General features: G+C 38.1%; 1 protein-coding gene across 1 annotated transcript in view; it reads right to left on the reverse strand.

Annotated features, from left to right (window-relative positions):
* Positions 1-91: 91 nt before the first annotated feature.
* The window catches only part of ZBTB10 (zinc finger and BTB domain containing 10), a 29,153-nt gene continuing 16,622 nt past the window's right edge, over positions 92-12,622 (reverse strand). Inside the window, exons 3-5 of the mRNA XM_019470228.1 lie at positions 7,249-7,422; positions 4,993-5,168; positions 92-2,243 (exon numbers count right to left, since the gene is read on the reverse strand). Coding sequence (XP_019325773.1) covers positions 1,938-2,243; positions 4,993-5,168; positions 7,249-7,422 — 656 coding nt within the window. The 3' untranslated portion in view covers positions 92-1,937. The remainder of the gene's footprint in view (positions 2,244-4,992; positions 5,169-7,248; positions 7,423-12,622) is intronic.

Consider the following 12,622-nt stretch of genomic DNA (forward strand, 5'->3'; position numbering starts at 1 on the left):
TTTTTTTCATGGTAAAAAAAAAAAAAAAAAAAGGCACCCCAACCCTCCCCACCTCCCCCAAAAAACTAATCATCTGTCAGGTTTACAATGATGTGGAAGCTACCAATGAAACAAGTGGATGATAAAAAAAGCATTTTAATTCCCATATAACTGTAGTTCAAACTTATCTTATCTTCAATCAGCAAAAACAATGTCTTAACATTATGTTACTGTTCTACTGATGTAAAGGACAACAGTAAAGCTTGTCTCTTTAAATACATACCATTTTTGATCAGATGGAGCACCATTAAGATTCTGTCCGTCAAAGCATAGTTCAAAGTTATCCACACAACTAGCATAATTTAGTTACCTGATATAAAATAGGAAAAAATATACTCATTTTAAAATTAAACAAAGCTGAAAAATATGGTGACCCTCAATTGCTTTTTATACAGTACTGTCACACTGGCCTAGCTACGTGTCATGATAAATGCTCTGCATATTTACTTGTTGTGACGTAATAGTACATCAGATATATTGTTCCAATGATTGCCTGAATTCATTTGCCTTAGGCTAGACAAAACAGAGGAGTTTAAGATGAAGGTGTAATGCCCTCCCCTCCCTATGAAAGAGGCCTGAAATCATTGGTACAATATTACAAGCCTAGGAAAAAAAATCCACATGGCTACAAAAATTCAAGTTTCAACGCCTCCTAAAAATTTGAAACAAAGAGTGTAGGGAGCATATCATCCTGAAAAGTAGACAACTCAAAGAGCATTATTTTGCTTTGGACTTTGTTTTTCTTTAAAAAAAAAAAAATTCCAGCAAATTAAGTCAACAAGTTAAATGTAATTGGTTTATATTAAACACTAGCAACAACCCATTAAGTACAAAAGAATAAAAAATAGTTTGTGTTCATTTTAATGACAAACGATGGGCACAATAGCCTAGTGTCCAATTCACACCACATAAACTAGCCAAAAACCGGACAAGTAAGAAATTATCAAGCAAGAAGTTTTTTAATATGACACTTTCTCCATTCCTTGTATTTTTATTCTGTGGGACTGAGGTATACACCAGGGAAGTCAAAAAGTTTGAGAGGAGGGGGGCCTTAGAGCAGGGAGGAAACATTATTACATCAGATACCTTTTAGCATGGCTATCTCTTTTGACTAAGTGGCAGAAGAGTTACCCATGCTCTGATCAGTCTATTATTTTCATTATTGGTCATTTCTTCTGCAAGATCATTTTGGAACTGATGAATCAGTAACAACCTTCTTGAAAATTCAAAACTATGAAGAAACAGACACTAAATTAATGCCATTATTAACTTCTCCAGTGCTTATCACCTATACCACCTGCCAGCATAGAGCCAAAAGTTTTAAAACCAAATTTCAATACAGTGTTGGCGTTATCTGTGATGCATATTTAAATGATTGGCTTTCACCTATCAGAGTACGGGAGAGGTAAGGTTTGTATGGCAAAGACATGCTTGTGGAAACAAGAGCCACTAGCCCAAATTAGCTTCACTGGTTCACCGACAAAGTACGAGTGGATTTGGGAAAGCTGTCTTTGTATTTCCATACCAAGTTGCAATTTTCTTCATTCATGTTAACAGATACATGAATGTGTAACATAAGTACAGTTACTACTATGTCTGAATAGGACCCAAGTAGCTATATCCTATAAATAATAAAAAATACATTTTTCTTTTGATAACTGACTGTAGATGTGAGGACTCTGTATAATTCAACCAAATGGTTGTATGCTGTACAGTCCTGTGCAAATATCATAAAAAAATTAATAATCCTTTTTTGCTATAAGGCTTTGACCCTACATTTTTCACAGCAACATAACTACCATCCAGCCTGTACCATATTTTGCAAGCCTTCAGTCCAAAAATTCAAACAGTCAATCCATATAGTGTCCATTTGCGGCACCCTGAAGTCATATGCTCTGTCAGTCATCTAAAGGCATACAAACTTCCCCAGATTCATCCCATCGAGACTGGTCATTCTGTTCTTCTACATCATCACCAAGCTCCTCATCACCTTCTCCCACTTCATTTTCCTCGTATTCTTCATCCCTAGGGAAATCTGTGTCCTGCACCTGGTCTGCTCCCTCTTGCCCTCCAGGTTGAGATTTATCTGCACAGTCTACACAAACTCCATAACGTCGTGATCCATGTCTTATTCCAACGCTGGCTGCTAGCATGAAAATCTTCTTACACACCATACATTTATACTTTTTATCCTTTTTATGCACCTATGGAAGAGAAATAGTAACAGCTGAAAACATGCATATCAGGTTGCATTTGCATACAGTAACTAGAAAACTATAGTAATAATAATAATTATTAATACAAAAATTCATTTTTTGAAGTCTTCCGAAAGATATCCCAACACTGTTCAGAGAAAGAGAAGTACTACTAGAAATCCATTTGGACTACATGAGCTATTGCCCACAACCAAACTACCTGCTTACTGTTCAGCAGGTAGCTGACTAGCTGCCTGTTCCGTAAGCAGGTGAGTGTTCATTTTATGACTACTCACTGTACAGAACAAGACTCTCAAAGGCAATGAGAACCGTATAAGCACTTATGTTGCACACAGGTTCATATCTCATTTAGAAAATTGCCTTTATAATTTTAAGTCTAGAAACATTAAGAACAAGCAGGAGTTAAGTTCTGCATGAATTCAAAGAGCAAGATCCTTCTTCCATGACATCTCCCTCCCAACACAACCAAACCCAACCACATCTTTCCAGGTCCCTTTGGTGAATTTTTTGTCCTGTATGTAGTGAGCTTGTGTGTAAAATTAGAAGGCTGCTGTTGACTAACTTGACTAAACATAAATTTTGATTTTTAATTTGGGGGTATATTACTTGTACAAGTAACTGAATTCAGCAACCATGTGTAATAGTTATAATCTTGGAGAAAATTAAGTTGAAGACTTCTTTCTTCTGTCTGGTGTCCCCGCAACAGACTACAACTATGTGCTTAAATATCTCATTTGAGGTCACATTGAAAAAGTTGCCATTTTAGATAAAACAGAAATTACCACCCAGATGAGGGAAAACACCAAGATACAAACAGTTACTTTAGTCCCACTGTATAATCTGTACAGCTGATACCACGTTTTTTCCTCAGCCTCTAGACTTGTTATAGTAATGTTTCACACAAAGCAGAATGTTTGAGGTGTTTGTTGAAGGGGGGGTGGGGGAAAGGAGTGTTCTGACTCCATCAGGCAGAGCACACTTCAGTTAAAGCACAGGGCTGGGCTGAGCTCACTCTATAGCTATTTTCACCCTGTCTGACTTCATTTCCTTTCCTGCAGGGAAAAAGTCTTCAGCTACAAGACGTGGTCAGATACTGCAAGACAGAAACCTGAAGTCCCACTCTACTCTTCCTGGTAGACCAACTACCACCCACTGTTGCTATCTTCTCTGGTGAGCCACAAAGGAAGAAGAAGAGTAGCTGCTGGGACATGTTACATGGTATCACCACCAATAAGGTGATAATGACCTAACCTCCTCTGCCGAGCCACAGAGCTGCCCTGTACCATCACCCTCTCCATCACTGCAGTCACCTACACACACTACAGAACAAAATGTCCTTCGGACTCTGTAACATCATAGGTACTCCTGTCCCTTCAGGCATCTAAGCCTTCACCAGGTGGTATGGGAGGAGGAAGAAAGGCAGCAGTAACAGTGGAACATAAGATGCTGGTTCTAAAATTTACATAGGAGCTATTAACATATACCTTTCCTACCTGTAGAGCATTTAAAGAACACTTAAAATTACTACAGTGGTCTTATAAATATCTTCTAGAATTATACCCTGATATGACTCAGGTTATTATTTACTTTTAATAATATTACTGGCTAACAGAAAGTCCATTTCATGATAGCACAAGCTAGAAAGGAAAGTTAGTAAGACTTACACCAAAAGCTCTTTTCTGCATCCGCATTAAAACTTGGAAGCTCACAACCACTTTTTCTACTCACTGAGGAATAAAAAGCCAACTGCAAGGAGGCTATGGAGACTTATGGAACACCTTCATGAGGGAGCAAGGTGGTCCATTGATTCTCAAAGGACTGAGGAAAGCTACCAAAATGGAGAAGTAAAGTGCAGTTTACCCCGTTCCATGTACTAACCTATTCTGAGTATCTGCAAAACATGTTGCAAAATGAGTTTAAAATCACAGCTTGGAGAAATGTTATTACCTTCTCACCACCAATATGATCTCGCTTTTATTACTCCCCTAAAACACATCTTGGATTTTATACAGTAAATATTATAATGAAGTCTTAATTTCCTTACAGACTAGATACGAAGTACCTGCAAAATACCCAAGACAGATAATACTTTCTCTGGATCCTCAGATAAACAGTACTCAAGTCAAATCCTGAGTTATGCAACATGCACAGGACAGGGTAAGCTCAACTGCCGATTACGGTATTGGTAGAATACAAGTCAGAAGGACACTTACTTTCTGCATCTCACATATTTTTCATTCTTTCCTAAATCTTAAAGCAGATGCTATACGATAGCTTTGTCTAGTTGTGAAATAAGTATTTCAGAACTACCCCAAGATATTGTGCAATTGCTGATTAACAGGGTGTCCTCACAGAAAATGGTGATGCAACATTACAGAACAAGGAGATGTGCTATTCTATCACAGTAACACTAAGCCAATATTCCGTTTCATTATCTACAGAATACTTACATATACTGCATCTCTTTATCACGTCACTTTCAAAATCATCTTGAAATTATCTCTATCAGAATTCCAGCGACTGCCTTAATTGATACTGCATTTTCCATTAAGAATATAAGAGGTATAGTTATCAAAAAGAGATGTTTATCTTCACCCATTTTAGATTAAGATAAAACAATTTACATTATGGCACATCAGAGAACAGTGTTTCTCCCAACTACCAAAAGATCTGAAAAAACCATGAAAACCCACTCGTACATGTACATACATACACACACACTCTTGAGGTTACCTACCAAGGAATGTCTCTTTACATGCTCTCTTCGAGTAAACAGCTTCCCACAGATGTCACAACTGAAAGATCTCACGCCTGTGTGAATGAGCAAGTGTCTCTTTAGTGTTCTTCTGTATTTGGCTACATAATTACAGTGTGGACACTTCAACTTGTTCATGATTAAAGCAGAGGAATCGCCTACAAGAAAATAAGCCATCAGGAGAACAGATGATAAAACACAAAACCCCCTATTTCAGTATGTTCTGCCTGGTGCACAAAAATAAACAGGTGCCAAAACAATAAAGCACCCACATGACTTTTCATCAGCCAAATCAGGACAATGCCTGCCTGCAGAAACCACAAGTACTGGTAGGTTCTGCATGTATGATCTTGTTAGAAAAATACCTACTTGTAACCAAGGAATTTTTACTACGGAAGTACAGATCAATTCTTTGAAAAGAAGTCTTATTTCATGAATCAGACTAAGTTAGCAGTATTCCATTTTCTAGCGGTCACCTATACCAGAAAACACTTTATTCTGGATTAGAAACCCTCTAGCTCTGTGGAATTTAGGCAGTTACAATCTTCTCTCCCAATATTCTATTTAGAATTATGTGCAGGAACTGCCTGCCAAGATCTGACTCTACAAATAAATAAAAAAAGTACAACTAAGCAAGAATGAATATTGACAAAAGGAGTAGGACAGTACGAGGTAGCATAATTCTGAAATAGCTAAAAAGGGAAGTTTTGGTTCAGATCTTGGCTATTCTATACCCAAAGTCTATTTTGGTCTAACAGTAGGAAAAAAAAAAATAAAGAGCAGAAAAAACTTCTGGAAGTAGCAATATCCCACTTCTTCCTTATGATGGAAGAGAGCTGTTTACATATCCTTGGACCAAGGATAACATAGCTTGCTCAAAGGATACGTGCAAAACAGGTTTACTACAGGTGCCCATTACTGTGTGAAACAGAAAAGCACAGGATGCTGTGACAGCTGTGAAGGTGTCCACACAGGAATACAAGGGTTATTTTGAGAATAGGGTACTGACTCAGCTTACTACAGGTGAGATAATTTATGAACATGATCATAACCATCTAGAAGCATCCAAAAAGCACTGGCTAAGGCTACATGGTTAAGAGTTTCTAATGTTCATGCTGGCAGGAAGAAAGCAAAAATAACTGTGTGTTATGTGCACGGGCCTGCATGCCTATATCTAAGATGCCTCCTCCCAGCTTCAAAATCCATCATAACATGAAAGTTAAATTTTGCTAATATTCAAAAGTTTGCCTTGGCATATCGGAGCACTCATGCAAGCTGCATGTCAACATAATGTCACATAATGGCTTACACAAAGAAAAATAAGTTCAAAAAGGTTTTAAATTGCAGTCTTATACACATCAACAGGGGTATGACAGACAGACATACATCAGGGCTGTAAGATACATGGGAATTTAATGGTTTAAGAACAGGCAGACCTCCTAAGCCCCGAGTTCTAATCCCTTGCCTGCTAGTGAATTTCACCTTCTGATGACCCAATTTCTTCCACTGTAAAACCCAAAATATTTAAAGTAAATCATAAACCACATCCCAGTAATAGCTCAAAGTTACAGAGAAGAGGTAGGCATTACTATTACCCAGTCCTTAAGATCCTCTTTTTATTGAAGACTATGTATTTTAAGGATCTAGCAATAATTATTTTAGATGTGGTGGGTTTTTTTGTATGTTTTCAGACAGAAAAATAATTACAGATAATTGCTTGCTTGAACTACTAAGAAAGGCACATAAGCTGTGAAACGGTAGGTTATATAATACAGGTTTGACTGAAGAAGGCTTTAGCTATGGCTGCATTGAATTCAAAACCTTTATTGCAATGAAGCTTTTATTTTTAATAGTCAGTAGTATGCTCCGAGATCTACTTTTAAAATTATATTTAAATTTGTATCTTCATCATCCATTATCTGTAGTTAGCTTACTACAGGGGGGAAAAAGCTACCATTAAAGACCTCAGGTATCTTCATATTCAGGAACAATACAAGAGCCAATATAAATCATGTTCTGTTTTTACTTTTCCATACATTTGAATTCCTTTTTCTCCCTCTGAGGAAATACTCCTATTTACATTATCCAGAAAGGCAAATGATATGGAAGAAGATTATGTAAACACTTAATCTTATAAATCTCTAAACAAATTAATCAAATATTACCAGCAGTGACACAGAAGATAATGAACCCCTATCAGAGGCAAAAAACAACCTCCTCTCCATCAAATATACTTGCCATTTTCCCAAGCTTCTTTTGGCCAAGATTCTGGCAGCAGTCCATACTTGAAGTCACTTGAAGTACCCGGCAGCAGTCCATACTTGAAGTCACTTGAAGTACCCCGCAGCAGTCCATACTTGAAGTCACTTGAAGTACCCGGCAGCAGTCCATACTTGAAGTCACTTGAAGTACCTATTACAGACACAGTCTCACTTTAGCTTCCCGGGTTCTAATCAGTCATGTTGTTTAGCAAAATATATATCCTTTTTAAACTGTGCCAAAAAAGTTTCAAACCTTAAAATAGTAATTATAATCTTTTTTCACATAATCTTCAGTACTGAAATGAAGAAAATAACTGCATTCCTAATTTCAATGAAATTAGACCTTTGAACTACTCTCCACGGCACCATCTCTTCTCCCCATCCTGAGAAAAATTCAAAGCCTTTTTCATACTACAGGAACTTTTATGGTAAAGATACTTATTCCCTATCATCATGACAGGGCTAAAAAGTTTTCAGCTGGATTCTCCTTACAACTGCTTTGGGCAGTGACTTCATCTGGTCTACCACAGGCAGTCTAGTCGGTACAAAAGTAAACATTTTCTACTGGAGGTGTGACTTTCTTTATTGCCTTAAAATATCTCAGTGGTATAAAAAGTGCTTTAAATACCTTTATTTATACAAAGTATCCTACAGCTATGTCTAAATCCTTTTTTGAATAATCATCTCCATTACTCTGTAACCACATCAATTCAAGAGACCATAATTACTTGGAAGATACCAGCTTAAAAAATTGTGATCAATTCAAGAGACCATAATTACGTGGAATATACCAGCTTAAAAGACTGATTTGCATATTTACATTTGGTCTTTAGATAAGCTCCTCATGCAGTTTGTGTTGTCTTTGTAGCTTTTCCCCCCCTCTTTAAAAGAACAAAATCATTCAGAAGTGAACAGTGCCTTAAAAAGATCCTTGCTTGTTTAATTCTATACTTTAGTAACAAGTTAGAATTGCACGAGTGAATATGGAATCACTATTACACAGCACAGATAACTATAAATAGTATACAAGAAAGCTGCACTAGGCATTTGACAAAATCATATTTGTGGGGCAAAGACTCTTCTGGCAAGAGCACAAATCAGTCTTCTCCCCAATCCCCAAGACAGGAGTTTGTTGGAAAACATGAACTCAAATTCATTACTTTCCTCACAGGCACACAGCTGTTAAATAAACAAACTGCAGTGGAAACTGGCAGATTTCCTTTTATTTGTCTGGATGGTGCTCAGGTCCTCACACTGGATTCCCAATTTCACTGTTGTGAAAAGTCTTGAGAAGGGATTCATAGCAAATATAGATACATTTTTATGTAAGCAGAGCTTGAAAGGACAAAGGAAGAGAAATCCCAGTATTTTAGCTCATCCACCCAGCTATTTTGGTATAAAGAAGGGGGAAGAGAAGGGAAAAAGTCTCCCTCTCCTTTAAGAAACAAAGTAGCGAGGAAAATATTTTTTTTATTTTTTTTAATTACTGACTCTTAATAGCTGTTATGTCCAAAAGAGGCAAGAACTCCTTACACTAATTTGGAGCTATGGACTCCAGCAATGGCCTCTCACAACAGCTCAAGGAATAGAACACGGATACCCTATAGACATGCCAACTACACATTCCTTTGAAGTGAGCAGTAAAACTTCCTTCTGTAATACACAAGAAAGGATTAGTGAGGAAGCAGTGTTGTACAGTTCTGGGCATGAGCAAAGATGACTTGATCTCAAGGCTAAAAGCCTCCAAATTAAAGCAGGCTTCAGGATCTAGCAGAGAAAAAAATAAAACAACTTTTATAATCTGTTCAAAATATTAGGCTTTTTTTTATAGGATTTTCCACTCTGACAGAATTGTCCTGTCTCTAGTTGACCAGTGTAAGATCAGTGATCAAAATATTTTAATCACCTTTTTCTCCCCCTTATGAGAGGAATATGTGTAAGATCAACAGACCAAGCCTTTACTGCTCGCAGATGTAACATGTATGCTGTGTATAGGCAATATTGAATAGCTTCCCTCAAAATAAGCATACATCAAAGACTGACCATAAGTAAGAGTTGTACCAAGCTAAGCACATTTATAACACTGTCACTTTGACAGTTCTTCTGGATCTAAGAGAACACAAATTGAATTTCGTTAGGAACATTTATGCTTACAGCTGGTATTGAAGTTTGAGGGAAGTCAGGAGCTCAAATCCCTGCATAGGTCTAGATCTTAGCATAAGACTCGGCATAAAGCCAAACAGACTTAAGAGCTGTAGTCTAGTGTAGGTAATAGCTATTAAATCTTTCTACCTCTAATTTGAAGACCTGCTATAACATGAAAGAACACTGGCACAGATACCACAAGAGATAAGAGGTTGCTACAGACACTTCAGTCTCTGCACAGTACAGGACTAAGTAGATCATAATTAAACCTAATGCTTATTCTTAGAATAATTCATTGACCTAGAAAGCCTGCTTTCTAGATTAAGCACACATATAATGTATTCAAAACAAAACAACAAAAAAGGCATTTTTAATGTCTAATGGCTCATCCATACAGGAAAGACATGAATTACATACAGACTGGGAACTGAAGTGCAATACCTAGCCTCTACTAGTTTCCCCAGGAGGATATATAGCCTACAGTCAGATAAGCTTCTGACTGTAGCTGAGCCAAATATAAGATGTTACAGACCCCTGTGGCTCATAACATCTCCCATTCCTCCTCCCACCCAGGCTACTGCCCCCTGAAACCTGCTTGCAAAACCACAGATATAGTCATCATCTAAGCTGTTCCTGTCAACTTGAACCCACATGATTTTGATAGGAGACTGAAAGCAACTACCTATGCAGTTGTACTGGTAGATTGGGGGTGGGGTGCAAAGCGGGAAATACAGACAGCAGTGAGAAAGAACTTTAAAAAAAAAAAAATGTTAACTAGAAGCAATAGTGTTCTGTAACCCCAGACCAGGTCGTCTGACCACAACTTTCCTCTGATCTAAGGATACCTTTTTACAGTTTAGTTGATTCCTAAAAGAGGTGTAAGTTAGTAATTCAAATGTCCATTAGCCTCCAACATCTACCCATTCTTCTACCCTGCATGGAGAAGAGGTTTCTATGAGTAACCTGATCTTTAAAAAACACCAAACCCAAAATAATAAAAATAAAACACGATACAAATAAGCTGATTAACTATCAGCACTAAAATTCTCAAGACGTCAATTTGAGAAGAGATAAAGACAGTCCGAAATACAATGAAGTGATTGTGTAGGCTTTTACACAACTAACAAAAACTTTATTGAAGGATTTTATGTTCTACTGTGTTTGTTCTCAGGAAAAAGGATAACCAGAAGTCAGACACACTGATTTTCAGTTAAGAAGGCAAGAGCTAGGGGAGTATCACCAGCAAGAGAGAACGCATCTGAGCAGAAACATCCTTAGTTTGATAAGTTTTACTCTTTTTCTGTAACCAGAAATATGCTGATTTTTTGGGAAGAAAAGGAGACATTACTGAGTAGGGGATGATCAAGGAGATTAATGAGAAGATCAACGATAGAAGCCATTGAACAGGTCATTATAGAAAGGGATATGGACATAGGGTGTGCTGAGGGAGAAGATAGAAAACTTTGCGTTAGATACAGTTGTCTAATGAACTTAACTTGTTTTCTTTACACATATTACCACTAAAAACAGTGCCAGAAGAGGAGAAAAAGGAACACTCCTATTTTTCCCACCAGGTTTTCTGACATTGACTGCTCATTCAGATCAATTAAAAAAGACAGAAAGTAGACAGGATAAGTGATTAGGCCATAGCTTTCAAGGATTGTAAAGAGCACAGTGGTAATCTACTGATACAATCTGGATTGCTATTAGAGAGCTGGATTTGTTGCTTATGTTAGGTAACATGACAGAAAAAACAGCACTGCCAAGACTGACACACTGGGAAGGTGGGGAAAAGAAAATATATTGTATTCCATTTGTTCCCAGAGTATTACTCACATCTTTAACCTTGCTTCTGAAAAGGGGTCAAAGCATATTACTTCTCAACTGCTTCTTGCAACAGAAGGCTCAGACAAACTTAAGACATTTTGCCAATGCAATCTTACTCATACTTTACGTACTGCTCCCAATTGCTCTTAGTTTTTACTATTTCTCATTCATGAAAAAAATGGTTTATCGCCTTGACTATGGAGGCAGATCTATCACCAACTAACCCTGCCAGATGACCATCAATTGATGCCAAATATATCGTCCACTTGCCTTTTCAACTTGCTTATCATATATTCCCTGAAAAACTCCTCCCTGAGAAAGGGGTGCCGTTCACATTAAAAAGCTGTTTTGCTGATCTCTCCCCACAAAGGCTATGTCAGTGAAACACAAGATAGTAAGAGCTTTCCTCATCTAGATCATTTATTTGTGGGGGAGTTATTGCTCTCAGGGACTATCACAGGCTCAAACAAAAACTTAGGTCTGAAGGGACCTCTGAAGGTCACCTAGTTCAACCTCCTGCTCACAGCAGGGATAACTTCAAAGCTGGACTATATGTTGCTTTGGACCTTGCCAAGTTTTAAATACCTACAAGGATAGGAGATTCCATAAACCCTCCAAGCAATATGTTCCAAAACAACCACTCTCACGGTCAACAGTTTTCTTCATATGCAACTGGAATTTCCTTAGCTGCAACTTGTGACAATCAACTCTTGCCCTTTCACTGTGCACCTCTGAAAAGCATCCGCGTTCATTTTCTCTATAATCCCCTTAAGGTGATAGAAGACATCAGGTAGATCCCTCAGCCTTCTCCACCTAAATAAATTCAGTTCCTCAGCCTCTCCTTGAACATGTTCTCCGTCCCCCTAACCACCTTAGTGCCCCTCCACTGGACTCCCTCCAGCTTGCCAGCGTCTTTCTTGTACTGGGCTGCCCTAAACTGGGCACAGGATTTCAAATGTGGTCTTGCCACTACAGGGGTATTATTATCACTTCCTTCAGCCTGCTGGCTATGTTCTTGCAAATAGCACCACTATGAGGCTAGCCTTCATTGCTCCTAAGATGCACTACTGACTGACGTTCAGCTTGCTGTCCACAGGGACACCCTGGTTCTTTTCCACAGAGTTACTACACATCCACTCAGCTTGTACTGATGCACAGGGTTGTTTCTTCCAGATGCAGGACTTGACATTTGTCTTTGCACAGCATCTTGAGGGTTCCTGTTGGCCAATTCCTACGGATTGTTGAGGTCCATCTGAACAACAGCCCAGCCTTGCCGTCCAGCTTATCAACCATTCCCACCAATTTGATGTCATCTGCAGACTTGCTGAGAGCATCTTCTGTCCTAGTATCCTGATTACTGATGAAGATGTTAAATATTA

This window comes from Aptenodytes forsteri, unplaced genomic scaffold (genome assembly GCF_000699145.1).
Source record: "Aptenodytes forsteri isolate BGI_AS27 unplaced genomic scaffold, ASM69914v1 Scaffold206, whole genome shotgun sequence".
Taxonomy (NCBI): domain Eukaryota; kingdom Metazoa; phylum Chordata; class Aves; order Sphenisciformes; family Spheniscidae; genus Aptenodytes; species Aptenodytes forsteri.